The sequence below is a fragment of the Bipolaris maydis genome, assembly GCF_028858645.1.
Source record: "Bipolaris maydis strain C4 unplaced genomic scaffold PSV08scaffold_6, whole genome shotgun sequence".
NCBI lineage: Eukaryota > Fungi > Ascomycota > Dothideomycetes > Pleosporales > Pleosporaceae > Bipolaris > Bipolaris maydis.
The window spans coordinates 1,141,463-1,168,628 of NW_027093862.1; the positions used below are offsets into that span (position 1 = coordinate 1,141,463).

At 52.5% G+C, this 27,166-nt stretch overlaps 5 protein-coding genes across 5 annotated transcripts; 1 reads left to right on the plus strand and 4 right to left on the minus strand.

The window, feature by feature from the left end:
* Window positions 1-1,064: 1,064 nt before the first annotated feature.
* On the minus strand, window positions 1,065-3,910 carry PSV08DRAFT_409451 (uncharacterized protein; the record flags this gene model as incomplete). The annotated part of the gene is made up of 4 exons (XM_066093826.1): window positions 1,065-2,562; window positions 2,639-2,836; window positions 3,237-3,444; window positions 3,898-3,910. 4 exons carry the CDS (start codon window positions 3,908-3,910, stop codon window positions 1,065-1,067), a joined length of 1,917 nt encoding a protein of 638 aa, XP_065949219.1.
* A 2,154-nt stretch (window positions 3,911-6,064) lies between these two features.
* PSV08DRAFT_246967 (uncharacterized protein) lies at window positions 6,065-7,265 on the minus strand (the record flags this gene model as incomplete). Its single annotated transcript, XM_066092342.1, has 5 exons — window positions 6,065-6,128; window positions 6,176-6,382; window positions 6,477-6,562; window positions 6,620-7,042; window positions 7,134-7,265. 5 exons carry the CDS (start codon window positions 7,263-7,265, stop codon window positions 6,065-6,067), a joined length of 912 nt encoding a protein of 303 aa, XP_065949220.1.
* Window positions 7,266-12,449: 5,184 nt separating this feature from the next.
* PSV08DRAFT_370790 (fungal-specific transcription factor domain-containing protein) lies at window positions 12,450-18,544 on the minus strand (the record flags this gene model as incomplete). The annotated part of the gene is made up of 12 exons (XM_066093199.1): window positions 12,450-12,521; window positions 12,578-12,935; window positions 12,985-13,247; window positions 13,346-13,952; window positions 14,071-14,212; window positions 14,271-14,374; window positions 14,665-14,712; window positions 15,480-16,640; window positions 16,687-17,895; window positions 17,948-18,072; window positions 18,129-18,132; window positions 18,444-18,544. 12 exons carry the CDS (start codon window positions 18,542-18,544, stop codon window positions 12,450-12,452), a joined length of 4,194 nt encoding a protein of 1,397 aa, XP_065949221.1.
* A 476-nt stretch (window positions 18,545-19,020) lies between these two features.
* Window positions 19,021-19,719, minus strand: PSV08DRAFT_40275 (NUDIX hydrolase domain-like protein). Its single transcript, XM_014226053.2, has 2 exons — window positions 19,479-19,719; window positions 19,021-19,396 (listed from the first exon to the last, which is right to left on the minus strand). The coding sequence occupies exons 1-2, from the start codon at window positions 19,662-19,664 to the stop codon at window positions 19,031-19,033; spliced, it is 552 nt and encodes a 183-aa protein (XP_014081528.1). The 5' UTR covers window positions 19,665-19,719; the 3' UTR covers window positions 19,021-19,030.
* Window positions 19,720-20,130: 411 nt separating this feature from the next.
* On the plus strand, window positions 20,131-26,908 carry PSV08DRAFT_370792 (leukotriene A-4 hydrolase; the record flags this gene model as incomplete). The annotated part of the gene is made up of 6 exons (XM_014226056.2): window positions 20,131-21,736; window position 21,846; window positions 22,427-24,226; window positions 24,301-24,384; window positions 24,896-25,165; window positions 25,222-26,908. The coding sequence occupies 6 exons, from the start codon at window positions 20,131-20,133 to the stop codon at window positions 26,906-26,908; spliced, it is 5,448 nt and encodes a 1,815-aa protein (XP_014081531.2).
* Window positions 26,909-27,166: the final 258 nt, after the last annotated feature.

The window sequence follows — 27,166 nt, forward strand, 5'->3', positions numbered from 1 at the left end:
CACCTCAACCCCTCTCGCTACCATGCCCACTACGCCGCGGACAATTTCACAAAAAAGCAAAAACCACGCTCCGGGCCGTCAAACAAAACTGGGGCCGCCTGCATTCGCACAACTAGCACAGAGCTTTTAGGACGCTACATAATCATACAACAGACAAGGGGCCGCCATCATCAGCCTGCGCGTGCATTTCCCATCCTCCCGTCTGCCGCCCCCCTCCCCACTTTCAATACCCAGCCCTGGATAACACGTGTCATAGCCACTCATTACTCACAAAAACCTCATCTGGCCTCTCTTCAAAGCCCATTGGCACACATACACACCCAAGCAGGCTGGCCAGAAACGGCCCAAACGGGCAAAGAGGGGACGACCAGATGCTTTTTCAGCCCTCATGCGCCATGCGCCATGCACATACACAACCATGAGAGTGCCCAGTACCCATGCCTGCATCTCCATGAACACCTGTTTGCACTCCTCTTTTATACCCCGAAACCGGCCATCGTAAAAAAAGAAAGGAGAAAAAGAAAACATGAATCTGCAAATAGTACCCGAAAAGGAAATAAGAAAAGTGAAATCGAGTCGTGCTTTCGTCGTGCCATGAGGGGCTCAGCGCCGCGACATGGTGCATGATTAACAATGAGAGTTGTGTGTGTGTGCGTGTGTGGGAGAAAAGAACGAAGCAAAAGCAAACCAGCAACGCGCCATTCACCACATACCCATTGCAGCTACAGCGCTTGGTCCATCTATCACCAGTGACAGTACCGCAACCAAGCATGTTGAGCATAGGTGTACCAAATGTACTAATACCCTGAGTGTTGCACTGCGGCTAGCATGCTGGTGCCTGGCCCCCGTGCAGCCTGTGTCGAGCGCAATGTAACATACACCCCTCTCATACTGCCAATCTATACTCGGCCGTGGTATGCATAACATCGGTCTGTGTGTCGTTCGCTCCAAGCCTAGTCCAAGTGCGGGGCGGTTGCGAGGGGAATCCATCCAATTTGTCTTGGCCAGGCCATCCTCGCTCTGTAACATCAACAAAAAAAAAGGCCGCCACAGAATCTGCAATCTCAATACGTGTGCGTTTGGACATCAGGATAATAGCCTCGGCTGCTTTCTATGCCCTGGAATCGGCCGCACCCTCCCCCTTGCCACGCAGCACTAGGATATTCTTCCTTGACCCTGCGATCTGGTGGCGGAAGTGCACCTTCATACTTGCTTGCGGTGCTCTCGTAGATAGGGGCTGGGTAGTACGAGTAGTCTTGCGGTGGGTCCATCATCTTGCTGTCACTGTCTTCGACCATTTGTTGGTCACCAACGATTCCTTGAATGTTTCCCCCACTCAAAGAGCTTGACGAACTGATTGAATGGCTGCCAACCGGACTCGGATCCAGCGAGTATGTGTTGCCACGATACATGCTCCCGCCCATGCCTGTCGTACCACTACCAGACATGGCGTTGCCGTAGCTTGAGTAGGACGTGCGGCCGTTGGACCCTAACCCATGATGGCCGTTGCCACCCAAGCCTGAGCCAGGTGCACCTCTGGATGCGCTGGCATTGTGCGGACCTTCGTTCTGATAATGACTGGGCGACCGTCCCCGGACAACGACCGGGTGGGACAAGCGAGCTGCCACCTTGACCCACCTTGGCCCATCCTCCTGCGGCTTCTGTACATTCGCCCACAGCTCTACAATCAGATGGTAGTACTGTTGTTGCGCTCGACGCTTGCCGTTGTTGGCCGTTGCCGATTTGAACTGGATGCGCTCAAACGAATGCTGGTAGTTGCTACTACCATGGCCTGTGGGAGAATATTGCTGGGACTCGTTCTCGTTTTGCAGCGGAAGATGAGGGCCTGCTACTGCCGAGGTTTGGTGGAAGCTGTTTAGCGCATAACTACCGTGCTCATGACTTTTGCCTGGTGGTGTCGGTGCCACCAGCTCCTTCTTCATGGTTAGCTGGGGGCCCTTGTCGCGCTTTGGAGTATGCTGAACCAGCTCAATTGTCTTTCCCGATGCTCCGTCTACAGCAGCTCCAAGCGAAACAGCCATCGACTGTATTTGCTCGCTTGGCTTGCCATTATTCTGATCTAGGTACAGACGTCCGTTGGGAGTCCATGGCGAGAGTTGATACGACACATTTACTGAAAAGTAGTTCCGCCGATAGCACGTCCATACGCGGTCGCTTGAAAAGAAGAAGCCCTTTTCAACCTTGGCGTCGAGGGTGGGTGTCACCGTGGTACCTTCGCAGACGATTGTGCCCCAGGTCGACTGTGCATTGAACGGCGGCGATTCAGGTGAACCGGTGGGCGGTACATAGGCACTCGTGTGGTAGCCGTTGTTGTAATTAGTTAACGGCATACTTGTCGGAAGTACACTCCTGGGAGTGTCGGGCTGGGAGATGTAGCCAGACAGATCGGAGCGAGGGGATAGGGTGTGTGAATATCTATGCATGGCAGACGTCCCTGTCGTATAGCTGTCTCTCGCCGATGAACCCACGGACGGTGACACAGAGTGACCTAGCCCCGGTGATCTTGCTGTGGGTAACATGCCTGTGGACGATGCATCATTTCTACCATGTAGTCGTCAGCGGTCGTGCATGCCTGTCGGGTTGCACACGCTCGAGTGCGAAATCTTGAAATACTTACAGTCGTCGAGTCGAGGACATGCTGCCGCCGTTCCCCCAGACAGGGTTGAACACTAGGGGGAAATGGCTGGGATAAGTTGTTGCAACCGTCTGCGGAAATGTTGCGTACGAGTGTGCTAGTGCCGAAGAGGCAGTTGAACTAGGTGAAGTACTAATCGACGCAGACCCTGAGTCTGAAAGAGCCGCACTCGCCTGATAGCTACAAGCACGAGTCAGTCTAATTCACAAAACAAACCATTTGACCAGAGTGATGTCAACGATAACCATGTGTAACCAGCCGGTAGGGTGGCACGATTTAAGTCGTCAAGCAGGCCAGGGGCGGTACGGCATTACCGCGAGATTTGTCGTGTGATCAATACGATAGACCGGCCTGTTGGGAAGACCGAGTATGCCATGCATCTGTTACGTGTGCGACGGCGATTATGATCGAGGACATTGACGACGTGTTTGTTTCGGAGTAGGGGAAGGCTACGCTTGGGCTGCACCGGGCGAGAGAGGCGTCGAGCGATGCAGGTTCGGGGGCCACAGGGCTAGGCAACACCACCGAGCCTGCCATGCCAGACGGGAAGGAAACAGCCAATGAGAGCTTTCATACTTACGCACTGTCGGGACGATGTGTACCGTAGCAGCCTGCAATCGAGCCTTGGTGGAGACCGGCTGCTGGGTGTGCCAGGACTGGCTCGCGCCTGAACTGATCGGATACGCTTGCGAATGAGTTGTGATGTGCATGCGCGCCAATATGATCGATATACCCTTCCTCCGAAGAGAAAGGGTTTTCCGATGCCAATGACGGCGATGGTTGCAGCACTGCTTATCCTGCACGTCAGCCAATCGACTTCACCCAAACAGTGTGCTGTTGAACAAGACGTGTGACAACAACGGGCAACGTGCACAGGTGCGCAATGGAGCGTAGATGGGGGCACGTGTGGGACACCGTCGCACACGCGGCACAGCGACCTGGTGGCAGAACAAGCGTGCAAAAGCAGACTGTACGGATGGGCAAAATACCACGTCTGTAGCGTGCTGCCGTGGGAAGAGGGGTCGGCGAACAGCCGATGCACTGGACGTGTTGTGGTGCAATATACAAGTGAATGCAGGAATGACGGGCGTGGAAATAGTGCGGAGAACAGCGCAAGGTGAGGGCTGGACGAGTGCAGCGCTTAGAGCTAACGACTGAGGGAAAGGGATGGGATGATGGGATGGCAATCTTTTTGTCGATATGCTGCATGTGGGCTGAAAATACGTGCGAATCTGACTTACCTTGATTCATCATGGTATCAAGCAATCGACGCACTGCCGCTTTGCTATGTATGGTCGATGCCGAAGAGAGCCCGCGGGAGGGCAATGTGCCTTGCAAGCGACTCAATCTAATGCCGCCCTCTCTGCTCTGGAAATTCTGCACCGGAATCCCGACAGACTGGGTCCAATTCAATGGCGCCGGCAGTGGCGAGAGGATTCGCTGCTGACAGAAGTCCGCTACAGCCGAACTGCTTCGCACCGTGGCCTAAGATGCGGATCGATCAAGCGAGTCAGCGGCTTGCGTAGCGGTTCTAATGGTAAGTTTCGGCGCGCCGGGGCGGCTGCGAGAGGGTTGCTGAAACGGGATGGTGGTCAAGCCGGGCAAGCTCGTTTAGAGCCGCTGTTGGTTCGCTTCAGGCAATCTCTGTGGTTTAGCCGGCACAAGGGTCGAATGGATCCTCGATTAGCTGCCGCTGCGCTTTACTGGGGGAGCCAGGCTCTATTGACGCTGGTGCTCGGCCTGAGTAGAGTGTGTGCAGTAAATCAGAAGCAGTCACCGCAGTGCGGCCGTTGATTCGCACCTTGGACTTGTGAGGGACGCGCCGCTCAGCTTGATGACGGAGATATTGCAACGCCTGTATTGGCCCCAATGCTTCGTCTTGTCAATGCGCTGGCCGTGGCAACGGAGGAGGAGAAGATGGACTGACAGGCTTGGTTTTTTTTGAGGGACGTGCGATGCAGTGTAGTATGTGTTGATGTCGCTCGCAGCGGCTACGCGACGCCCTGAGAGTCGAACGACTTGTCTCCGCAGGGTGAAAGACCCACAGTTGCGCTTTGTTTCTTGCCGCACTCTCCAGGAATCCGGAATGTCAAATCCAGAGCACAGACAGGTACAAATCGTAGCCCCGCCGTTTGGTGCCAGGAGTTTCTGGTGGTGATAAATGTGGGAAGGGGACCACTTTGACGTTGTATACTATCAATTGTCAATCTCGCAAAGTCGAATCGAGGCGTATGTCGCGCCATACGGTTTCGAACTTACCAGGTTATGCAGTCGTTTTCTAAAAGAGATTATGTGGCGTCAACTGCTATTCAATCGTGGCTGTTGCCACAGGAATGATGGCTTGTAGTCGGAAAGTGAGCAATCTAGAGGCAACTCCGGGATCTGCGCTGATCGTCGACAGACAAAACGTGTGCTGTCTACCCTGGGGTGAAAGTTATCGAGTATAGCTTGGACAAACAAGGACAATACCACGGTCAAGTAGTAGTGGATATGAGCCTGGCTCGGTATGTATAAGAATTGTACGGTGTAGGGGTTGAAGCATATATGCCCTGTACTCTCTACTTGAAATTCATCTCTTGCTTTCGGGATGTTGCACAAGGTCACCAGGATCAACAGCCCCGTGACCTGCGAAGCTGGTAGGGTACCGGTTTGTGGTGTCAAGATAATGATTTGGAGGAGATTGCTGGAAATAGTGGGTCCGGGGAAGTGAGTGGTGACGGACAAGATGGGATATGGGAAGGGTGTGTCAAGGATACCAAAGGCCGCCGAATAAGAGCGGGCAGTAGAAGTACTGTTGACAGGCCGACAGCGCTACAGCTCGATATGGGGTAGAGGCAGACTAGGGCCATGACGGATCTGTTGGCTCAGAAGAAGTGCCTGCCAAGTGAGTGTAGGCATGAGGCATGCATGGTAGGCGTGCCGGATCAAGATTCAGCCCCAAGCAAATCATCCGTATTGCTCAGACGATGGCCGTTTTCTAGCACCACGGTAACATTTGCAAACTGCAGCAACTAGCCTTTCCCGAAGCAGGGAGTGAATATCTCCGAAGCCAGGGAGGGATCGTCTTCGCCAATGACTCGATTCACAGAGCTCGAATAGACTTCTGGCTCTCGCTGAGCTTAGCACTCCCTTGCTCTCTGACCCACCGCCTCACGGCCCGTCGATTGGCTCGGCCAGCAAAGGCATCACAGTCCCGTGCAGCGATGCAGGAACATTGACTACAACAGTATGCTCCGATCGGGGCCCGACTCGACACGACAGGTTAACTACCGCAGTGCTGGGTCGTCGATGTTTCATCTCTGGGCCAGCCGCTCAGAATAGCCCATGGAGCAGACAGATGACCATAGTTTGCTCTCACTCTTGCCACAGCCTCGCTGCATTGGATCATCAGTCACGGGCGGCGTCCACTCAGCAGCCGGTGGTGGAGAGGCCCAGTCCAGGCGCAGCTAGGAGCGCCACGGGCCGAGAGCCGCTGGCAGACGACAGGTCATCCCGCGGGTTGAGGGTGAAGGAGAGTACCAGACAGCGAAAGTGGGATCAGGCTCAGGCCCACTGCTTGTCACAGAGAGCGAGCGCAACAAGACTACCTGGCCTGGAGGGAGCCGCTCGAGGTGACTGGAGATGACGATGAGGAGGAGAATGCTGGGACATGCACACACTTTCACGCACACATGCACACACATACGGGCGCCACGGCCAGCGAGTGATGCGCAGGTGTTGCAGCGCCTGGATGTTTGGGTTAGAGCATCTCGCAGCGCCAGAACAGAGGCTTCCAGCGCCCATTTTCCTGCCCACCGCGCTCTCATCCATGCACACACACAGGCGCTCACACGCCGACCCGACATAGTGGTTGGTTGACTGTGCAAAGCTCCGAAAGCGGGTAGAGCCAGGCAGTGCTCCCAGCGGCTGCAGCAAGTCACATAGTGTCAGCGGCTGCTTGTCGGGCTACGGTACGAGACGGACGCGGCGAACGGCATATTGAGACTGGGGGCATGGTAGGGGGTAGCGGTGGTAGTGGTGGTCAGAGAGGGGGTGGGGGCCAAGGGGGGACGATGGCGCAGAGCGAGAGCGAAGGGCCGCCGTCGCCCTCCGCGGCGGCGGCTCCCTTGGATTGTTGACACGACGGACAGGCAATACACAGGCTAGGCGGGCGGACGAGCGAACGACCAAGGGCATCGATGGCAGGGCAGGGCAGGGAATCGGGAAGGACCGCCCGGTGGTGACGTGCACCTTCCCGCGGCTGCCCTTTCCCCCCGCTTGTACCCGCCTCTTCCCTCTTTCGGTACTAGCCTGTTCTTGGCGCCTGCTGCTCCCCGTTGTACGACACTCGTCCGCAAACTCCCCAACCCCCCACCGCACCGTCATCGTGTCTGCGTGTCCAGCTATCTATGTACAAACCGCGCCAGCAGCCTCGACACAACGAGGCTCTCTCCTGGCCCAGACGGAGACGGCCGATGCTTGTGGGACGACATCTCACTTCCCATGCTCCCTCGCGTTCATGTGTCTGTCTTGCACGTTGCAGCCGTCCACCGCGCCGCCATGGGGGCTGACGCGCCATGGGTTCCCACTTCTTCGCATTGCATTCCCTGCCTCGAGGTAAAAGGCTCATGTCCGCCCTAACCCGATCGCCAGCTTGTCATCAGCTTCTCGAGTGAGAGACGCAGGCCGCCAGGCTTGCCGCATCAGCCAACATGAATTTGTTCCGGGCCCTCATCTTCGCTTTCCACTTCCGGTCCGTCATCTGACGCCTTCTCCGAGGGGAGATGCAGAGGCACGCCTGCCGCTTATTTTCCGAGCACTTCACCGCACTTTGTGCGCGCTCTTCCTGGCGATTTCGGCACTTGCCATAGCATCTCTTGCATCCTAGCACGACAGCCGTTGAAAGCAAAGATGGGTACGGTGGCTGAGAGGGCTCAGGAGGTTGCCCCTTCGAGAGATTTCACTGTGCACTTGGAGGTCACCAAGCACTCGACGGCCCTGCGCGGCGTCTACTATTGAAACACAGCCAGCTGCCGCCTCCCGTCTGTCCCGTGACACTCATGACTGGCATCAAAGCAGTCGTCATGATCGATAGATTCATGGCGACTTGCAGCCGCCTCAAATGCATTGTCCGAAAACCAGAAAACATCATAGACCCTTCTCGATTGTCTCAGCCGACTCGACAAAGGCTGGACGCTGCATGGTTGCCACGCTGGCACGATTGCTGTCTGTTGATTATTGCGTATGAGCTGTCGCACAAGCACTGCTATTCCGGGTCTCTCTGATCAAATGACCGAAAAAAATCTAACCTGGGTCGATGCTTGTTTGAACTGAGCAATCCATCTTCCCGTAATGGTATGAATCATCGACGATGAAACCAGCGTCTACAATCAACAATGAAGCCAAATTTGCCTACCACGGGGCAATGGGTTACGATTGGATAGCCCGTCTGTAGATTCGCCAACCAAATTCAAGGGGTTTAGCCATCGGACCCGCCGACGCAAACTCTTCTTTGATGGAGGACCTGCGACGACTGATGGCAGCACCCACGCCGATATTACGCCGGGGACCGTTCATAGTTGAGCTAGCATTTCGCTGGCTCTATGAGTGAAGCGGTAGCCAACTCATACGCATCTCACTTGTTTTCTTGCAAACATGGGCTCCTTCTCTACCTTGTGCGTGAGCGAGCGCAGGTGATGCCGCTATGGGCTTGTCTTGTCGTACCTTCAGCGCGTTCCTCGATCAGCCCATTTGGCGCAGAGAACACGAGACTAGAATTGACTTCGATTACAGGATGACAGCTAGCCTAAGTGCGCGAACCGCTCATCTTCTACGGACCGAAGACTCGCACAACGGATCCAGTGGAACTGTTGAACCAGCACAGCTTACGCCAACGGCTACCCGAGTCGCTAGGAGGCGATAAACTCTACTTTGATTCGACTTCCGGCTTAGAAACGTTCGTGCACCCTTTGTCTGCAATGTCCATTAGTGTTCCGCAAGGCGCAGATCTGCACAACCAGATTGCCATGGCATCCATGTCTTCAACAGCCGAAGAGACTGAGATTTCGATTAGCATTCTGGCATGTCAGTATCACACAATGTCCAAGACTACTACTCCCTCAATCCATACTAATATGAAATTCGGTTTGGCTAGCAGCATCACAGCTCGGTAGCGAACGTTGGCGTCGTACGGAGCGGCCGATAGCATCCGCACAATCACAAAATCAACGTCAAACACCTTGTTAATTGGTGCTCCAGAGAAAATTCGATAGCCCCTCCAACCACTTATCGATGGGGGCGTATACATCTAGGATAGCTAAATGCCAGCGCCGCGCCTACATGACGTACAGAGGGCTTCTCTGGTTAAACGTATGATCTTCTGCCTCTCGTACACGTCAGCCAAGACTTCACAACAAAGGCTTTTCAGTCTGGTCCTGGTTTCTTTAGCAAGTAGAGGGCACCAAAAAGCCGAATTTGATATCTAAGCAGACAGGCTATGCCTACAGCCTTTGAGCGCCAGTTTCGGTCACTTCCCGAGATCTACGCGTACGACAAACACACTCTATAGCCACACATCTGCCGGCTCACTTCAAGAACGATTGGTCTGTGCAGATGTTGTGGAAGTCAATCATGCGGCTATGAATGGGGACAGCTCCTTCCTTCCCAAATCGGGACATCACCGGTCAGGCGTTCATTACGAGATTTGATTAGCCACACAAGTCACATTCCTCTGTGGTTCAAGTCTAAGCCTAAAAAACGGCTTATAGAGAGACAACAACACGAGAGCCGTCACAAGATACGCCTGTTCCCCACAAAACTGTTAGAACACTAAATCCTTTAATCCGGGGACGGGCAATCAGCGACGCCACAGTTCCGCGACATTCAGATGCTGTATTGACTCCACAACGCCAACCCCGCTCCAAACAAGCATTGTTTCTGCGTCGAGTGACTATCCAGTGGGTATCGACTATACCCACCGAGTGTAGCTAATTTGGATCATGGCTAATGCTCATCTCACCCCGTTGTCGTTGGACACTTTCGTTGGACCGCCATTTGAAATAAACGGGACCATATGCCAGACCATCATCTACCCCTGGAAACTGCAGGCTATTCGTGATTTGTGTCAGCTGAACACAGCAGCTGGCACTAGACATGCCGTCAATGTGAGCTGTCGTAATCCCTTTGATCCAAATTGGCCAAGGCAGCGGCTGCAGCAATGAAACAAACAATGACAACGCACCAACTGCCGGTCGTTCCGGGCTTTTTTCTAGGGATTATCTTCAAAATCGTAAGAGGAACCAACCATTCTTCTTGGCATCCGACTTGGTGAGAAGGAAGGGCAGAAACCCGGTCCTTGTCCATACCAATAGGTCTTGCGTTTGGGAAATTTTCGACTCAGCTGGGTACCTCCGAAGCTATGACTATCAGCAGTTTTCAGGAGAATGTCGTTCGCAACTTCAACCCATCCCGGCGTCTCCGCTGATGTCCGTACCATGGAGCGCCAACTGTTGGATATGTTAGCAACCCTGACATGCTGCAGAATCTCGTCATACTTTGTTCTCGTGTCCGATTTTCAAATGAAAATCTCGAACAACAACCCGAATGACTTTCTAACGACTAGAGACTTCGGGTGTCAAAGAAACCCAATGACTACATGGCGGTGGCAAACTCTTCCCCTATCATCCTATCAAACGTGCAGTTACGGTACATGAATATGGGACGATACCAGAATCCACTTTGCTTTCTTTTCTCCCCCTTCGAAATATTCCTAGCGCATGGTCTGTTCGCTGTATGGGGTACGAATTTTCCTTTGTTTTCCACCTCTTCCCTCCGAAAAAGAAGACAATAAGACGGGTTGGCACTGTCTCTTGGGATATGCATGATGCAAAGGCCCACCTCCGCCCCATCTGCCTGCCGGTCTATCGGTTTGTCGTGATATGATCATCTAGCGCCTTTCACAGCATGCCAGTTGCAGGACGGGGAAGAAAATCAGAAATCATAACACTTTGGCAGACATGTCTCATGCGGAGTCAGCAGCATGACAGGCAGATATGGCTCTGAGCTTAGTTTTCTATTCATACCGACGATATGTCTCCTCTTACTTGCATGCTGATAGCGCCCGTTAGGGTATCATGAGCAGCCAGCCTAGGAAAGCGGCCACTAATGGCGCCTGAAAGCGCATGGGTCATGAGGAGCGCCTTGAAGTATCGGATTTCAGGGTCTCCATGGTGCCCCCCTTTTTTTCCCTCTTCATCAGAGAATGTGCAAGGAGGATTCGACATTTTTGACTGCAGTATAGTCACAAGACCTTTCTGTTACGGCTTGAAATACCCTTTAAATTATCAGACACTGGAACCAGCACAAGTTTGTAGTTCGCTATTCATTTTTCCTTCGCATAACCTCCTGCCTAAATTCTTCAGCCGCTGTGTTCATAAATAAAGTACGTTACGTGTGTGTATCCTGTACTCTTCGAGCTACGACACATAGTTTGGTTTCTCCACGCTATCTCTTCCGCCTCCTTTGTTCAGCCGCTCACATATAAGGTTTAGTCCATGGGAATTTGCATGGTCTAAAAACTCCATTCAAAAGAAACAGCGGTCCCTTCTATCGATGAGGCGGGCTACAACAAGATGATAACTGTACATTGAACGACAACCCCCGCCACGCCCCCCCCCCCCCCTTCCCTCATTAGTGAATAGGCAAGGCAGGCAGTGTGACGGCACTGTATATTCTACGTCTCGCGCGTCCGCGTGTCCCCGAAAGGAAAATGTTTTACAATATAAGCATATGTGTTGGTAGCTACCCCGGTCTATATTCCCCTTTTGCCACACCCGTGTTATTGTTTTCTTTTCGAAATTAGAGTAGAAAGAATATATGTAACAAAAATCGGTACTAAATAGTTTTTACCGTGTTAACCACTTTTTACCTTTCCTGAACCCATTGTTTTCACATTGCGCAAAAGAAAAAGAAATTTATACGACGAGATGTTTGACTCTAGAGTCACAATGTAACAGGATTTGCGGTGAGTTGACTAACTAGGTAATACACATGTTCCTGCTGCGATGAGTGTGGTTTAAAGGAAAGGGGTTTTCTTTGTTTTTACTATTTCAGTTGGATGAGTTGAGAAGGTATAAATAAAGGCGATGGAGGTGGTTGTTTGGTAAATGAGTAAATATATCTATGCCTTGGTGATTTGTCGACAAAAAAAGCGATTTGAGGGTGAAGAAAGAGAGAGAGAGAGAGAGAGAGAGATACTGATGTAGTTCCTTTTGTTCCGCGATGGTTAAAAAGTAGAGCGATGATTGATGTAGGAGAGGTTTTTTCAATTATTTTTCCAGTTCCAATCATAGTTGACCGAAGGTTTTTTATATTTCAAGAGAGACTTGGGGGGGGGCGTTTCGCTGGTGTGTGATTCCGATCACGATAATATTTTTTTTTGCTGGAGCGAAAATCAAAATAAATAAAAATAGTAAAAAAGTGCTAAAGCAAATGTTGATGTAGAAATTAGGTAAAAGTCGATCAAATAAGTAGTGTAAATATTTCCGAACTTGAGAAACCAAAATACATAAAAAGGGTGTATGCACAATCACTTGAAAAAGTACTACTCGTCACATCACATCACATCACAACAAAAAAACGCACAAGAATACGAAATCGAATCATGAACAGCCCGATCATGCACATCAGGAGCTTCTCATTCTTTGCAATGCAGCAATTACAAAATCTCCCTCCCCCTTCCACCAGAGCAGCCATATGCCCTTTGCTACATCTATCGTAACTATACAGTTGTTGCCTGTTGAGCGTCACAGGCTCCCTACATCTGTCCCGTCATTGCCGGGCTGCCATGGCGTTGATCGAGGTGATCATAGTTGAGTTCGAACTCTCTCTGGTTTGAATGTCAGATATATATATTTCAAAATAGACACACAAAGATTTACGCACCCTCTCTCTCCTCCAGTTGTTGACGTCAAAGAAGAGATACCAGCCGCGTTCTTCCTTTGGTGAGAGACGGATGGGCGCTGGGAGATCTGGATCTTTCATCATCCACTGCTGGAGCTTGATATGCCATCGCCAGTCGCGGTTGTACAGTTCTTGTGCGGCGATTTCCTGTAGGATGTCTCTTGGATACTGGTAGAAGATGGCGAGGAGAGTTTCTGCTGAAAAGCTTGTCATCTTGGAATGGAGTGGCGGCACATTTGTCACTGTGTACGCTGCTGGAAGGGTGAAATCTGGAGGTATTACTGGCTTGACGTTTGATTCGACAAAGGGTGAACCAAAAGTTGGATGTAGTGGCAAGTTGCTGTAAGGCGCTGTTAGCAAGAATACGCAATGCATGGAATGGCACACACTCAGGTCGGCTCAAATCCAAGCCCAGAACAGTCAAATCTTGGCCCATGGCTAGGGTTGAGTAATCAGGACTCTCCATCGGAATCATAGATAAAAGTCCGGGTAACCCATATCGTTCTGAGTCGGTCATCTCTGATAGTTTCTTGTGTGGCATACTCTGAGCATTTGGCGAGCCCATAGCATCAGCCCCAAATGTTTGCTCAAACTGGCCTTGCTGGGCCCGTTGAGCACCCGGAGCAAGATCACCACCACTCCGCATTCCTATCTGGTGCCCCAGGGAGAACATGTTGCCAGACTGGGCTGTCCGTTGGTTGCTCTTCATGCTATTAGCTAGCGCGCTGCTTTATCTCACAGGGCACATACGTCTGAAGGGTTGCCTGCTCGCATGTTTTCGAACGGTGTTCGCGATGCTGATTGCGTGAGTGACTGGATTTGCATGCGATCTTGCATTTGCCTACCTCCACCTGGAAGCCCCCTTCCACCTACAGTGGGATTGATGCCCCGATCTTGCTGGCTGTCTGTCGGACTTGAAAGACCATTCCGTGTTTGCCCGAGTCCTGGGAAAGCATTCGCGTTGGTCCCAAATGCCGCAGCATTCTGTATTAACCCCGCTCTTCGATCTGGGGCAATGTCGCCACCACCGCCACCTAACGGTGGAAACTCGTCAATGTTGCCCGTCTGCGGTTGGACGCCTCCGAGTTGACCGACACCACCCTGTCCGCCGAATCGGTAGTCATCGCCGGCTCCCGAAAACTGGCTTTGTGACGAATCATCCTGGCCCTGGTTTTGATGTTGCTGATTTGAAGCTTGCCCAGCCTGCCCCTGACCTTGCTGTTGGCCTTGTCCTTGTGGCCTTCCTATCGTGTTTTGCTGATTCTGCTGTGTTGTTCGTAGCGTCGGGTTTGCCCACATCTGTTGCGCAGACGTATTTTGCTGCGTTTGCGGCGCACCTGATAACGAGGGGAACTCCCTGTAATTTGTCAACATCCAAATCATGCTTTGTATATTCCACCATTTTCCATGTATCAGACTTCCTCTTGCCCCACAATCCTTTTGTGTCTTCTTCGTCGTTGTAAAGAGAGGCTTACTCAAGATTCAACGGCGTGTGTGGCTGTGAACCACCCATTGCTTGCGCAAAGCTTGACATGGCGCCGTTGTTTGTCCTTGTTTGAGCGTTTGATAGTCCTGGTGCCCCCATGGGGGCTCCAAATCCCCATTGAGACCCGCCTCCTACCCGCAAACCGAGGTCAGCCTACTGATGTATCTATCCCTTCGAGAGCATTCTCACCCATCTTTCCGTTTTGTAACCGATTCGCGCCTAGGGGAGCCCCACGTCCCTGATTCTGTTGTGCTTGAAACATCGCCAAAGACGTACGTCGTCGTGGTTCTGGACTCGAATCTATAGTGACAGGGTGGTCAGTATGGTATTATTAAAATACTGGACTTTGAGCTGCGCCGCAGGTAACAACACTAGAGGTATGAGATTTTACAGAGCACGAGCGGTGATAGCAGCGACAAAGTGAATAGGTGATGATGCAACTGCTTCGTGAGTGAGGCCGTAAGGCGCAATGACGGTAGCTCGGTTGCGACGTGCGGCGTGGTGCGACTCCAATTCGAGCTTTACAGATTAAGGAGGGGAAAGGGGAACGACAAGAGGTGTGCGCTAAGAAATTGTCACAAACCTGATTCCAGTATTGCCAGCCAACTCCTGTGTGCGTGGATGCGTCTGGCTCACGTTGTTCTGGTCCGTCTCGCGTGCATGATGTTGGAGGTTCCGAAAGCCAAAGTGTGCTAGGCCAAATCAGGTTTAGCACCAAATGCGGGGAACGGCAACCGGTGGATCATCTGCGGCAACCGCAAAGTATCGAGCACTGAGGCCTGCAAGTTTGGAAACGTTAGTGAAGGTTTGTCATAGTATTTGTGTTTCTATTAATTTAAATTAACGGCGTATTGCCATTTCGCTAAGTATGATGAAGTTACTAGATCGTATCAAACCAAACTAGGGACAATTCATTCTTCTCTTGGCGAGCATTTCAACAAAAAACCACGGATCGCAACATCATCATGGCATTTGAATCCTACTGGAATACACTGAGCATGTACAACCAAACACCAAGCTTTAATTTATCAAATGGTGGCGCGTAGACAAGACGCACATCAAAAACTTGATTGTGACTAGGCGAGCTTAAATCTTGTGAATTGGTTATTTTGACATGGTATACAGATTATCCTAGCTACATTTACATTTCAGGACTAGGAAGAAACACGTCCATAGGATGCGGACTCATCAAACGCCTTGAGATGCTTTCTCCTGCAAAATGGCGCCTAGCTACGACGCCAACTCGAAAATGCACAATATACTGCATATGATTAAAAGGGTTATGAAGGACCTTGTTGAAACAGGTGTGACATGTCAGTCTCGCCGTTGATGCCAAAGAAGTTGAACCTATCCCAGAACGTTAGTGAGATGAAGAAAAGAATCAGAAACACAACATACCAGTCATCTACATTCAGGCTCATGGGTACAATAGGATTGTGTCTACCCCCAGAACTATTGCTCCAAGCATCGTCCTGTCCACCGTGCTGTTGTTGATTTTGAGACATCATCTCCATCTGCTGTTGCCAAGCTTGATTATTGTTACTATCATACCCAGAGGGCATGCCTACATTGGCCTGCGCGGTTGAGATCGACTGCTGACCGCCCGCCGCCTGCTGCTGTGAATGCTGGGGAATAGACATGTTTTGGGGCTGACTTAACGCAGGATCTACAAGACTGTGATTCTGCATCGGCGACATTTGCGGAAAGTTGACCTGAGTGTCAGCAGGGAATAATTGATCTGGTTGAAAATTCTGCCAGACCTCCTGGCTGATGTTTGGTGTGTCTCGGGTAATGAGGAAGAGATCCGGCGGGGTGCCAGGATATGAATACGATGGATTGAATGGGGTTGTAGGACGTGTTCCCGATCGTGATGGTCCCATGAAAGCATCTTGATTTTGCCGGTTCATTTGCGGTGATCCTGTACTCATCTGGGGCATCTGTTGCTGAGGCTGCAAATCGCGAGAAGGTGTGACTGCTGGAGTCTGTGGTCTTGACCGCTCGTAGGATACCTGCGCCGCTGGAGGGCCGCTTGGGACTGGAAACCCCAAATCCATGTCATCAAATTTGCGTTTAGACGATTCTTGAGTAGGCTTTGGGGGTGGGGGTGGTATCTGTGGTGCAGAAGGAACCTTGTTTTTCTTATGATTCCTACCCGCGGCTTTTTGCAAACGCTCTTCAAGATGTTTGTTTCCAAGAATGGACTCAAACAAAGTATGGACCATCTTTGCAACAAGCCATACTTTTGAGACCTCCTTGAGAGCATCTAAACAAATCTGCAGTCGCTGCTCCGTTGCCGAGACGATGGACTTGTTTGAGGATTTCATCTGATATACATGCATGATGAGCGCCGAGAACAAGCTGTAGACGATGAATGCCGGTGTATACCGTATCTCGTCGTGAGCTCGGAGGTTTTCGACAATTGAAGTAATCATGGCAGCTGCTTGGTATGCGATGTTTCTTGAAGGGTAGGCATGCTCTTCGCCAAACCCATCTAAATTGTTGGCCTTTGGTGAGCTTGCCGACGGCATGTGTGCTCTGTGCAGAAGACACAAAGTGGTGCTGCTGGTGTTAGATTAAGTCATTTGCATGTAGCGGAGAAACTCACTAGTAGTTGGAGTGGAGCAAGGCCGCCCAGAAATGGTGACGGCTACGGTCCCACTGCACTTCGGGTGGACAGTGTTGCAGCCAATCGGCAAGAGCCATATCACTGTGGGTGAGGTCAATAGCATTCGATCTGCGATGTTTTGATGCGACCGAGTACTGTTGTGACAGCACCAGACCCATAATCTCGCTCAGTTTAACATAGTTGATGAAGAATTGGACATGCACCGGATCTGGCGGGTACTCTGCAAGGTGATCCGCCTCGTCGTCAATAAAGTCGTCTTCCGAGACCATTTCTACATCAGAATCTTCGGGATCAATGGCCACTGGTCTGCCAAGTGCGACAGCTACTGAACGGTCGCGACTGTACAACGTCCACCAAATCCTCTTCCATAGGCGTTTGTCGGACCGGGATAGTTGCGAGCCTTCGACGCTTCGGTGCATGCCTGAGCCCTGAGCCACTACGATTGCCACTCTTATCCAGTAGAAGACGTTCTTGGTCACATCCTCAGGTCCCTCCCAGTACCAACCCATGAGAATAAGCGCCTGAACAATGGTGACCCTATCGTCTTCAAAATTGGCATCGTAGAGGGCCTTTGCGCGCTTGTAAAAGGTCATTGCGGCGGGTGTTGTCGAGCCGCTAGAGTCCATCAGCTGTGGGTTTGTACATACCCGCGAGCCTGCGAGGAGTATGGCCTGGAGCAGGAGAAGCGAGGGAGGGTTCTTGGGATCGCGGTATTGGCGCATGAAGCGGCTGCGGTTGATGACGGGAACGACGGGGGCTACCCATTTGAAAAAGGCCTCGACGAGTTCGTCACACAGGGCGCGCGGGGGGAGTAGGAAAGCGCCCCGTTGGTGCAGTATCTCAATCTCCATGTTGTCCATCTCATTGACTCTTGCTTTTGCGCCTCGCACATTTTCGGGCAGGGGGTAGTGGACGACATCGGTGGTGCCATAGCGGTCGTGGACAAGTAGCGACAGGTTGGAAGACTCGCCCATATATGCCACGCGGCCGGCTTCCTTGATCGGGGCCCTGGCAAACTTTGGTTTCATAAACTGCACATAGGTGCCATTATGGGTAGCCTGCTGGGCGGCGTAGGCAGGCGAGACGGTGGTGGACGGAGTGCCATCTTCGGCGTTGAATACGATTGATCTCTCGCGCGGCTCGACTGAGGTGCTCGCTGGAGAGCGGTCGTCGCTGTCTCCTCGCTCACTGGTGTAGCGTCAGGCTTATGTGCAGATGGTTGCGGGTGCAGTCACAGTACCTTTCAGCGTCCTTTGCGCGGGCCGTCTGTGTCTTCTTGCGCTTAGGCTGGGGAATGCGGCACTCGATGCCAAAGGCGGTGCAATTGGTGCAGGGAATGCCGAGCGAGGCAGCGTCGCACCGTACCTGTACTCATGAGCTTAGTGGCGGCAGCGGGGCAGATGTGGCAGCCAAGGGCTCACCTTCCTGGCGTGGCATGCTGCGATGCGTCGTGGTTAGCAATCGTCGTCTCTCGTGTGGTTGACCGAGGTGCCGAGGCTCGTGCAGGCCTCCTCTCCCAACTATCCCACCGACCTCGACAGCATTCTTCTCGCGCGCGTCAGGGGATTGCGCAGACGTGGGTTGCACTCACTTTCGCACGCCCGGCTGGCGCGTTGTCGCCGGAACGAGGGATGTCCTGGGCCGGCAGAGGCGGAGGCAGCCTGCGGCTGCGGCGTTGCGGACGGCCTATACGATCATGAGCATGCGGTACTCGAAGGGCGCGCGACAGCACCTACGGAGACGCATTACTGCCGGGCTGGGCTGCGAGGGGCTGCGGCGCTGCAGCGGGCACTGCGGCGGGCACTGCGGAGGCCATGAAGGAGTGCTCGGCCGCCATGTCGTCGCCGTCTCGGTCTCGCTCAGCGTTGTCGTCGAGGGTTGAGGTTGTGATTCGCCCGCCGTCTGGTCGTCTTCTGCGGTCGGTAGCGACTAGTGCGGGCGCTGGGGTGCACGGGAGTCTGCGGCAAAAGCATCGATCACAGCTGCCAAACACGCGACTGTGCGGTTAGGTTTACATACTGTGTTGCCTGTCGTCCGAATCGACCTTGCAATTACATAAGCCTACAATGGGTTTCAGGTCGGAGACATGCCTGGCCACCTTCACTCGCTGCCAGTGCGCTTGTGATGCACCCTGTGGCCATATACGCCCGCCCGCCCGGCGCCGTCCAAGCATGCGCCTGCAGGCCTCCGTCTCCATGCACACATGCCTGCCTACACATGTCCCGTCGCTAATCGACGGGGCCGCCATCACATGCTGCGGCCCCTGGGCGAAGGATCGCATACTGGGTTCACACGTCCGCTAGTAAATGACAATCGACACCGATCAAGACGGCTGGGCCTCGCCTCTGCGCTTGAACGCCTCCAGCTTGACCGCCTTGTTCGTCGCGTTGATGTATTGGAGCACTATCTCGCCTGCTCGCTCCCTGGCCACCTCTTCCTCAGAAGCAAACACAAACCGCTGGTGCTCCACCGGGTCAAGTACGACGGCGTCAGCATGCTCCACCTCCATCTCGAAAATGAGCTTCAACCACCTCGTCGTCGGCCGACCGGCCTCCTCGTCGCCAAATGTAAACTGCGCCACCTTTCCAAGCACCCGCGTCGCCCCAAGTCCCGTTTCTTCCTTCAACTCTCGCGCCGCACCATGTAGGATTGTTTCGTCGTCATCTTCCACCTTGCCCCCGGGAATCTCCTGTTCTTTGTTAATCTCCACCCGTCGCACTTGACATGTGACAGTGCCAATCAAAAGCAACAACTATCCTCCGCAAACTTACCCAGCAATCGGGAAACGCCCTCTCATCAGCTGCACGTTGTACCAGCAGAAGCTTGCCCTCCTTGTCAAACACTACTGCTCCAGTGACGAGGACGTCGTGCTGCCCATGTTGGCTCAAGTACTCGGGTGCAGAAATGGCAAACTCCTGCAAATCAGCAGAGTACTCTAGAGGCTTCGAGCTAGTCATGTTGGAAGTAAGCTGATGTTGAATTGCACAGAGTGATGGTTCTGCTGGATCGTGGATTGCAGCCTGTGTGTCGAGGCAGCTCATCCAGGTTTATGTATGATGCTTCTACCGTCGTTGCCTTGAGCCCCCCTAACGCACCTTCCTTGGGCGCCCTCAATGCTGTAGCCTGCCAATCCAGGCAATACTCTCTTTTTTTATCTGCACGCCTGATTTGAAAAAAAAGAACATGAGTCAACCTGCTCCTCAACCCGGCAAAGTTCTGCTACAAGTTGCGTACACGTGACCCAACCATTCGCGCGTCTAGCTCCGCGCTAGATGGTGAATTCAGTGCGTCACGACCTCGACACGCCCTCGTCACCATCGCTATCGCACGGTCGCCGCCCATTCTGAGCTCACCTCCCACATCCTCTTGCGACTGCGCCTGATAATCATTGCCACCAAAAAGTCATACTGATCGCTTGCGACAATGCCTCGCCCGCCTAGAGCAAAAGTCGCGTCGCGTGTCGCGAAGCCGAGCAAGCCAAAGGCCGCCCCCGCGGTCAAGCAGCAAGCGGAATCCATCCCAGCACCAACCAAGAAAATTAGCGAACCAGTCAACAACTTCAGCGAGGATAGCGACGGTCTTGTTACCAGGACTAGATCAACGCGATCACAGAGGAAAATGCCTGGGGAGAATACACCAGAGGTTCGTGGCGAAGCTGAGCTCACAATGGCCGGCGCGTTGCCAGCAGAAGAAGAAGAAGATCAAGTTCTAGAATCATCAAGCAAGAATCGTACACCAGGGTCTAGCGCTTCCAAGCGAGCGCGAACAAGCAGGAGTAGCGCTAGGAAGTCTACAGGGAAATCATCGCCTGCTATCACTGCACCTACGCAACAAGACATCCAGGCCGAAAGCTCCCATGTAGAAGAGGACAGTGGCTTTGGCGATCTCACTTTCTCGTCACTCGGCTCAAATTCTCCAGCCCACGGTACACGCCCACCATCCGCTGTCAAGGTTGGCGCGACACCTGCACACGAAAGATCAATACTAGCTTTGACCAACTTCAAGCGGAGAGCCCGACAGCCAAGTTTATTGCGCATGGTACAGCAGACAACAGACGTCGAGGATAACGACGACGATAGTCTGGACAATACCGACAATCTCGACTTTGACGATTTCCTCCCACACGCCGAATCAACCCCCCTCAATGTACGAAGGCATGCACCTGAACAAGAGACACGGAATGATAGTGGCACCCACGTCTCTAGCTCTGGTTCCCGTGGCAGAAAGCGGAAATTGTCACCAGTAGTCCAAGTACCACAATCGTCGCCCCCGGCCAGTCCACAGTCTGCAAGTGACACAGAGCCGGAAAGGTCTCAATCCCCCAGCTTACCAGAAATCACAACGCCACGCAGACAAGTCGTTGAGCAAACTCAAGAAAATCAAGAGCCTATGAGTGACACACTGGCATCTCCTATGTCAAGCAGTCCATTACGAGAAATGTCCAAGCCCCCACCATCACCGACACATACCCGACCACGCCGTAGAGGACAGCGAGCCAAAACACATGTGATAGATGATGAATCCGAAGGCGAAGAGACAGAAACGCCTGCAAAAGCTAAACGGGCGTCCAAAAAGAAGGCAGACCAAAGTATCTCAACTGCACAACTCAAAGATCTGCTGCCTCGTAGGCGCAACCGCTTACGTGATCGTGACGAGTTTGATATAGAGTCCTCAGAAGACGCTGAACAAGCCGACTCAGACCAAGACGAGTTGCAGATGCCCGAACGAAGGATCCGCCAGCGGCAAGGCGCTGGAAAGCTGGCATCACCAAAGGCAACAAAGAAGACGGCGCGGGGGAAGAAGGCTGGACCGGCGAAAGCATCAAAAGCCGCGCAAAAGTCCAGTAGGACTTATAGCCGCAGGATCTCTTCGGACAAAGAGAATGAGACTGGGGCTCAGAACGAAGCAGAGACGACTGAGGTGTCTGCGATTGAGCATTCTGAAAAGCTGGCTGCTATAAGAAAAAAGTTTGAGGAGGTTGATGCCTTTGAGCTGGAGTTTGAAGATGTGGATCCGACAACCAGCTCCAGTCCTTTTCGATGACCAGCACACTTATACGTCTTCTAAGTGGCGGTCTGCCGTTTTCCGTGTTCCTTACAGTATGACGATTGATGATTGCTTTTCTATGTTCGGTGCAGGGTGTATTAGTAGTGTGTGGCGTTTGCTTTCCAAGTGGTCAAATGATCCAAAGCCATCGGATGGCAATGACTTTGCTGTAGAGACGAGTACATATAGGCACTAGCTGCGAGTGATTCAACATGTCAATTCCCGATTGTTTACCTCGAAGCAAATGCACAGTGAAGGTTCGCTGCTCAAATGGCCCGAATATGGCATGGTACGAAGCCGATCGTTATCTGTCCTTATCGTCACGCGGCAGTCCACAGTGACCTAGAGGTACGAGGGGCCCAGCAAGCCGCAATTACTTACGTATCAGCTTCATTTGGGCGCATTGCAGGTCTTCTCTTAGTGACTTGGCATCGCAGGTTCTGGCGGTTGGGCGGCACAGTGCAGGGCCGTGCTTGATTGAAGGGGTGGTGCAACTCCGGTTACGTTACGTAGCGCTTCCTTTCCCCAGCTATTCGAGACTCACGACACCCCGGCATCCGCCCACACACATACTCACAACACCCCCAGCTCTTGCTCTCAACATCCGCGCAATGTTCCCATAACCCTCATGTCATGCGGCTTCCCGACCACTCCAATCATTTGGCCTATGCAGCACCACCCTTACCCACTCCGCCTGGCGTCCGCATGCCATGAACCCCTCCAATGGCTCTTCACTATCCACCTCCCAGAGCGGCTCGACCCTGCGGCCAAGAACCAAGAGGCTGATCTCGGTCGAAGATGACATTTACGCGACCGACGGGAGCGACAGTGGCCCGAGTAGGGGTACCTCGAGACTACCCTCGCGGAATGCCTCTCCTGGCTCGCTTTCACGTACGGGAACCGCCTCGTCTTCTCGTCTCAACGTCACCTCCAGTCCTTTATCCTCCTTCCAGCGCTCTCCGGGAGCACAACCTCTGAAATCACCCTCACTAGCATTATCGGGGCTCCTGGGAAACTCATGGTCGGCTATCCAGGGTATCGCAGCCACCGTCATGGCTAGCGACACCTCGGATGATACCCGCAAGAGGAAATCCGGTCACGGACGCCGCACATCAACGAGCGCACCTCCGCCGAAGCACTGGGGCCCCGCAGGCGCCGGTTCGCATGTGGGAGCTGGGACACATGAGGAGAGGGAGGCTATGGTCAGGGCATTGAAGCGCAAGGACCTCTTGACCGCCAACGAACATTTAGTACCAGACTCTGTGGGCCGCATAAAGCGCAGAAATTCGGACGAGGACCTAAGTACTCCCGGGGCTGCCACCGAGAACGAGGATCAAGACGCGCTCGTATACATCCACCATGTCCGACCACAGGACACCCTAGCAGGTCTAAGCATCAAATACAACTGTGAGCAGGCAGTACTACGCAAAGCGAATCGCATGTGGCCAAACGACAGCATACAGATCAAGAAGCAAGTTGTGCTGCCAGTAGATGCTTGTGGCGTCAAGGGACGACCAGTACAAGGGCCAGATGCGCTTCCTACAGAAGATCTTCTGCTAGGGGAATATGCCGATAGCTCAAGTAGCAAGACTTCGGCTGCGAACACACAGGGTCTTCCCAATGGTTGGAGTTCACCAAAACTAAAGAACCAGGACACTACTACTACTACTATTACCTCCTCTTCTGATCCAGAACCGCCATGGAAGCATGACTCTTGGGTACTACTACCTAACGAGAGACAACCAACAGAGATTGCCCGGATGCCACGTAGAGCGTTGGGTTTCTTTCCGCCGGCCCGACGAAAGTCTCTTGCTTACTCAGATGCCTCTACGCCTCGACCATCTGTCGATGTCCCTCGCTCGTCCACATCGACAAATCCCATTACGAGCTCTCCTTCTCAACCCGTGAGACCGCGTGCATCAAGTAATCTTTCCTCGGCCTCGGCGCACAGTCGGCAAAGGAGTACGTCAGGCAAACCCTGGGCTTTGCAAGGCCCAGGTGGTGTAGGCACATTGGGCAGAAATGTACGAAGCCCAGGGCCTGCGCAAGATGGTCTGAACAAAAAGTTTGCTCAGTACTTACCAAATGTGGCGCCACCACCTGGCCAAGAATACTTTACACCATGGGCGCCGAGCTTGCTAGATGCGGGTGCAGGAACACCGAGTCAATACGGTGGTTCCGGAGCTGTCACACCACTTGGTGGCCCTGGTCTTGACTTTCAAGAGTTAGGTGGTGCAATAGAGGGTTGGGTGAGGAAGGTCGGTACACAAGCGCAAAAGCTTCTGAATGAACCAGGCACCCCCGGACAGGGCAAACGGTCTGCTGTACCTGTGATTGGAGCTGTCGGCGGCGATCTGGGTGACCTCATAGAATTGCAAGATGACGCTTTCGAAATTGGAGACGAAGAACGCAACAGGGGTAGGTCACGAGCGGAAGAGACGCTCGCTTCGACCAGTGAGCGCTCAGCGTCAAGGTCTGCGAAGCAGTATCAATCTGCCAGACCAGATATCAATCTCGTGCTCAGAGAAAGGACACGAAAGAGTGAAGGAAACAAGAAAGACTAAGCGGCAATCAAGCAGCTTCGGAGTTAGGGTTGGAGTTTTATAGCTGCCTGCATGGTTTTATAGCTTAGTGCGGATTTGGGTGTGACCCTGCGGATTTGCAATGCATTATTTCTGCACAGTCTCTTGTCATTCCTGTAATTATTGTTACCACCAAGTCCAGTTGGATCGGCTGTAAAAGCATAGGCGTAAAATGTACATCCGTGTAGAATTCACTAGTATAACGACGGTTTTGGTCGGACTGCCGAACACCGTGCACTTCCACTGAATCCATAGCGGGACAAGATCAAGATGCGCTAAGTAAACACACTCGCACGTGCACATTTTGGTGCTCGGCTTCTCGCGCCTAGCACTAATATCAGTCTGCAAACGTGGGTATCCTAGATGTTGGTCAAAAGTGCATTAGGCAGGTCGCTTGTTGCCCTGCGGCATCGATCGGCATATGAAGTTACTCCACTCCGACTTGCTCGATACCTGACTGTACCAACTGGTCGTCCCGCCCTCACTCGCACATCGCCTCTGCCACCGTTGTTGTGCCCAGCCCCCAAACAACGACAGCCTCACCTCACTTCCAACATAAGCCAGATTTCACAAACCCAAAGAGCACGCTTCGCAACGACACAGCACCTCACCGTCGCAGCCATGGTAGCAGAATCTAGCTCGGACCCGCGTGTTGAAATTCGCACGCCGCGGGACCCAAACACCTTGTCCAATTATCACAATTTTGTGACGAGACATACGAGCGTGGATTTTGATATTGATTTCGAGCGCAAGAGGCTGTTCGGTAGTGTGGTGCTTACGTTGGAGTGTTTGACGGATGAAGATGTGAAAGAGGTTGTACTAGATGCGAGGTATGTCTGAGCATAGGAAAAGGCAATTTAATCAAACGCAATACTAACAAAAAAAGCTACTTGGATATCTCCGTCGTAGAGGTTGAAGGCAAGAGTGTCAAATTCAACGTTGGCGACCGTGTAGAGCCATATGGTAGCCCGCTCTCCATCACTCTCCCATCCCAGGTGCCAAAGGGCAAGACGGTTGATATTGAGATTAAAGTTGCCACTACCGACAAATGCACGGCGCTGCAGTGGATGACGCCTGCGCAAACATCAAACAAGAAGCACCCATACATGTTTTCGCAATGCCAGGCAATTCACGCACGATCAGTGTTTCCTTGCCAGGATACTCCGGACGTTAAATCAACCTTTAGCTTTGCCCTTCGTTCACCACTGCCGGTCCTTGCTTCGGGTCTGCCAACGGGCGCCACTGACTACCAGCCGCCCAAGAAGGATGGCGAGAGTGGTACTATGAAGTATACGTTTGAGCAGAAGGTTCCAATGACTGTCTATCTTTTTGCTGTTGCAAGTGGTGATCTGGCATCTGCCAGCATCGGTCCGCGCAGCACCGTCTGGACTGGCCCTGAGGAGCTTCTCAAGTGCAAGGATGAGCTCGACGGAGAAATCGAGCCTTTTATGAAGGCGCTCGAGTCCATTGTTTCGCCTGCTTACCAGTGGGGACAATATAACGTACTCATTCTGCCCCCATCCTTCCCATACGGAGGTATGGAAAACCCCGTCTGGACATACGCTACACCCTCCATCATCTCAGGAGACAAACAGAATGTTGATGTCATTGCCCACGAGCTGTCGCACTCTTGGTCCGGCAACCTCGTTAGCGCAGCCAGCTGGGAGCACTTTTGGTTGAACGAAGGCTGGACTACGTACTTGGAACGCAGAATCGCTGCTGCCCTTCACGGAGAAGCACACCGCCATTTCTCTGCCATCATTGGCTGGAAAGCACTTGAGCAAAGCATTGAAAATTATGGGAAAGACCACCCCTACACCAAGCTGGTCTTGGATCTCAAGGGCCAGGATCCGGATGATGCATTCTCCTCTATTCCATACGAAAAGGGGTTCCATGCCCTGTACCAGTTTGAGCTACTGCTCGGAAAGGACAAGTGGGATTCGTTCATTCCCCACTACTTTGATACATTCAAGTTCAAGAGCGTAGACAGCTACGACTTCAAGAGCTGCCTGATAAACTTCTTCGAGAAGGATGCTGAGTCCAAGGCAAAGTTGGATAGCTTTGACTGGGACAAGCTGTTCTACGCGCCTGGCTACCCAGTCAAGCCGGACTTTGACCAGACTATGGTCAAGAGTTGCTACGAGTTGGCGGACAAGTGGGAGGCGCTCGTCTCGTCTTCGAGCGACTTCAAGCCTAAGGCGTCAGACATCGAAGGATGGGTATCCAATCAATCCGTTGTTTTCCTTGAACGTCTCCAATCCTTTGCAAGCAAATTCTCAGCCGAGAATGTCCACTTGCTCGGTGCGACTTATGGCTACAAGACTACTCAAAACATCGAGGTATCATCACGATACTTGAGCATCGGTCTCATGGCCAAGGCGGAAGAATCGTACCAGCCATCTGCTGAGCTATTGGGTCAAATTGGTCGCATGAAGTTTGTGAGGCCCATGTTCAGGCTGCTGAATGAAGCCAATCGCGATCTAGCGGTCAAGACGTTCGAGAAGAACAAGGACTTTTATCATCCGATTTGCAGACAAATGGTTGAGAAAGACTTATTTGGGAAGGAGAAGTAAGGAGCCAGGAATTAGGGTATGAAAAAAATGAATGCAAACTTGAACTTGTTATGGAAATGTCTTTGGATGTTAGTGAACGACCATTGGGTAATTATCACGTACGTTCTCTGACAGAACAGCGGAACTCTTGATACTAATATCAAGTGTCTACCATAATACCCTCGGAATAACTCCAGATCTAACCCCAGCTCTCGGTGGCACTCAGCCGAGAAACCAGACGTTTCTCGCGGCGAAACGTCCCGCCGGAATACCTAAATC

Coding starts and splice junctions, on each gene's coding strand:
- PSV08DRAFT_40275 (XM_014226053.2), bottom strand. CDS start 19,664: ATGACTAGCTCGAAGCCTCTAGAGTACTCTGCTGATTTGCAGGAGTTT. Junction 19,397..19,478: donor GGGCGTTTCCCGATTGCTGG/GTAAGTTTGCGG, acceptor AACAAAGAACAG/GAGATTCCCGGGGGCAAGGT.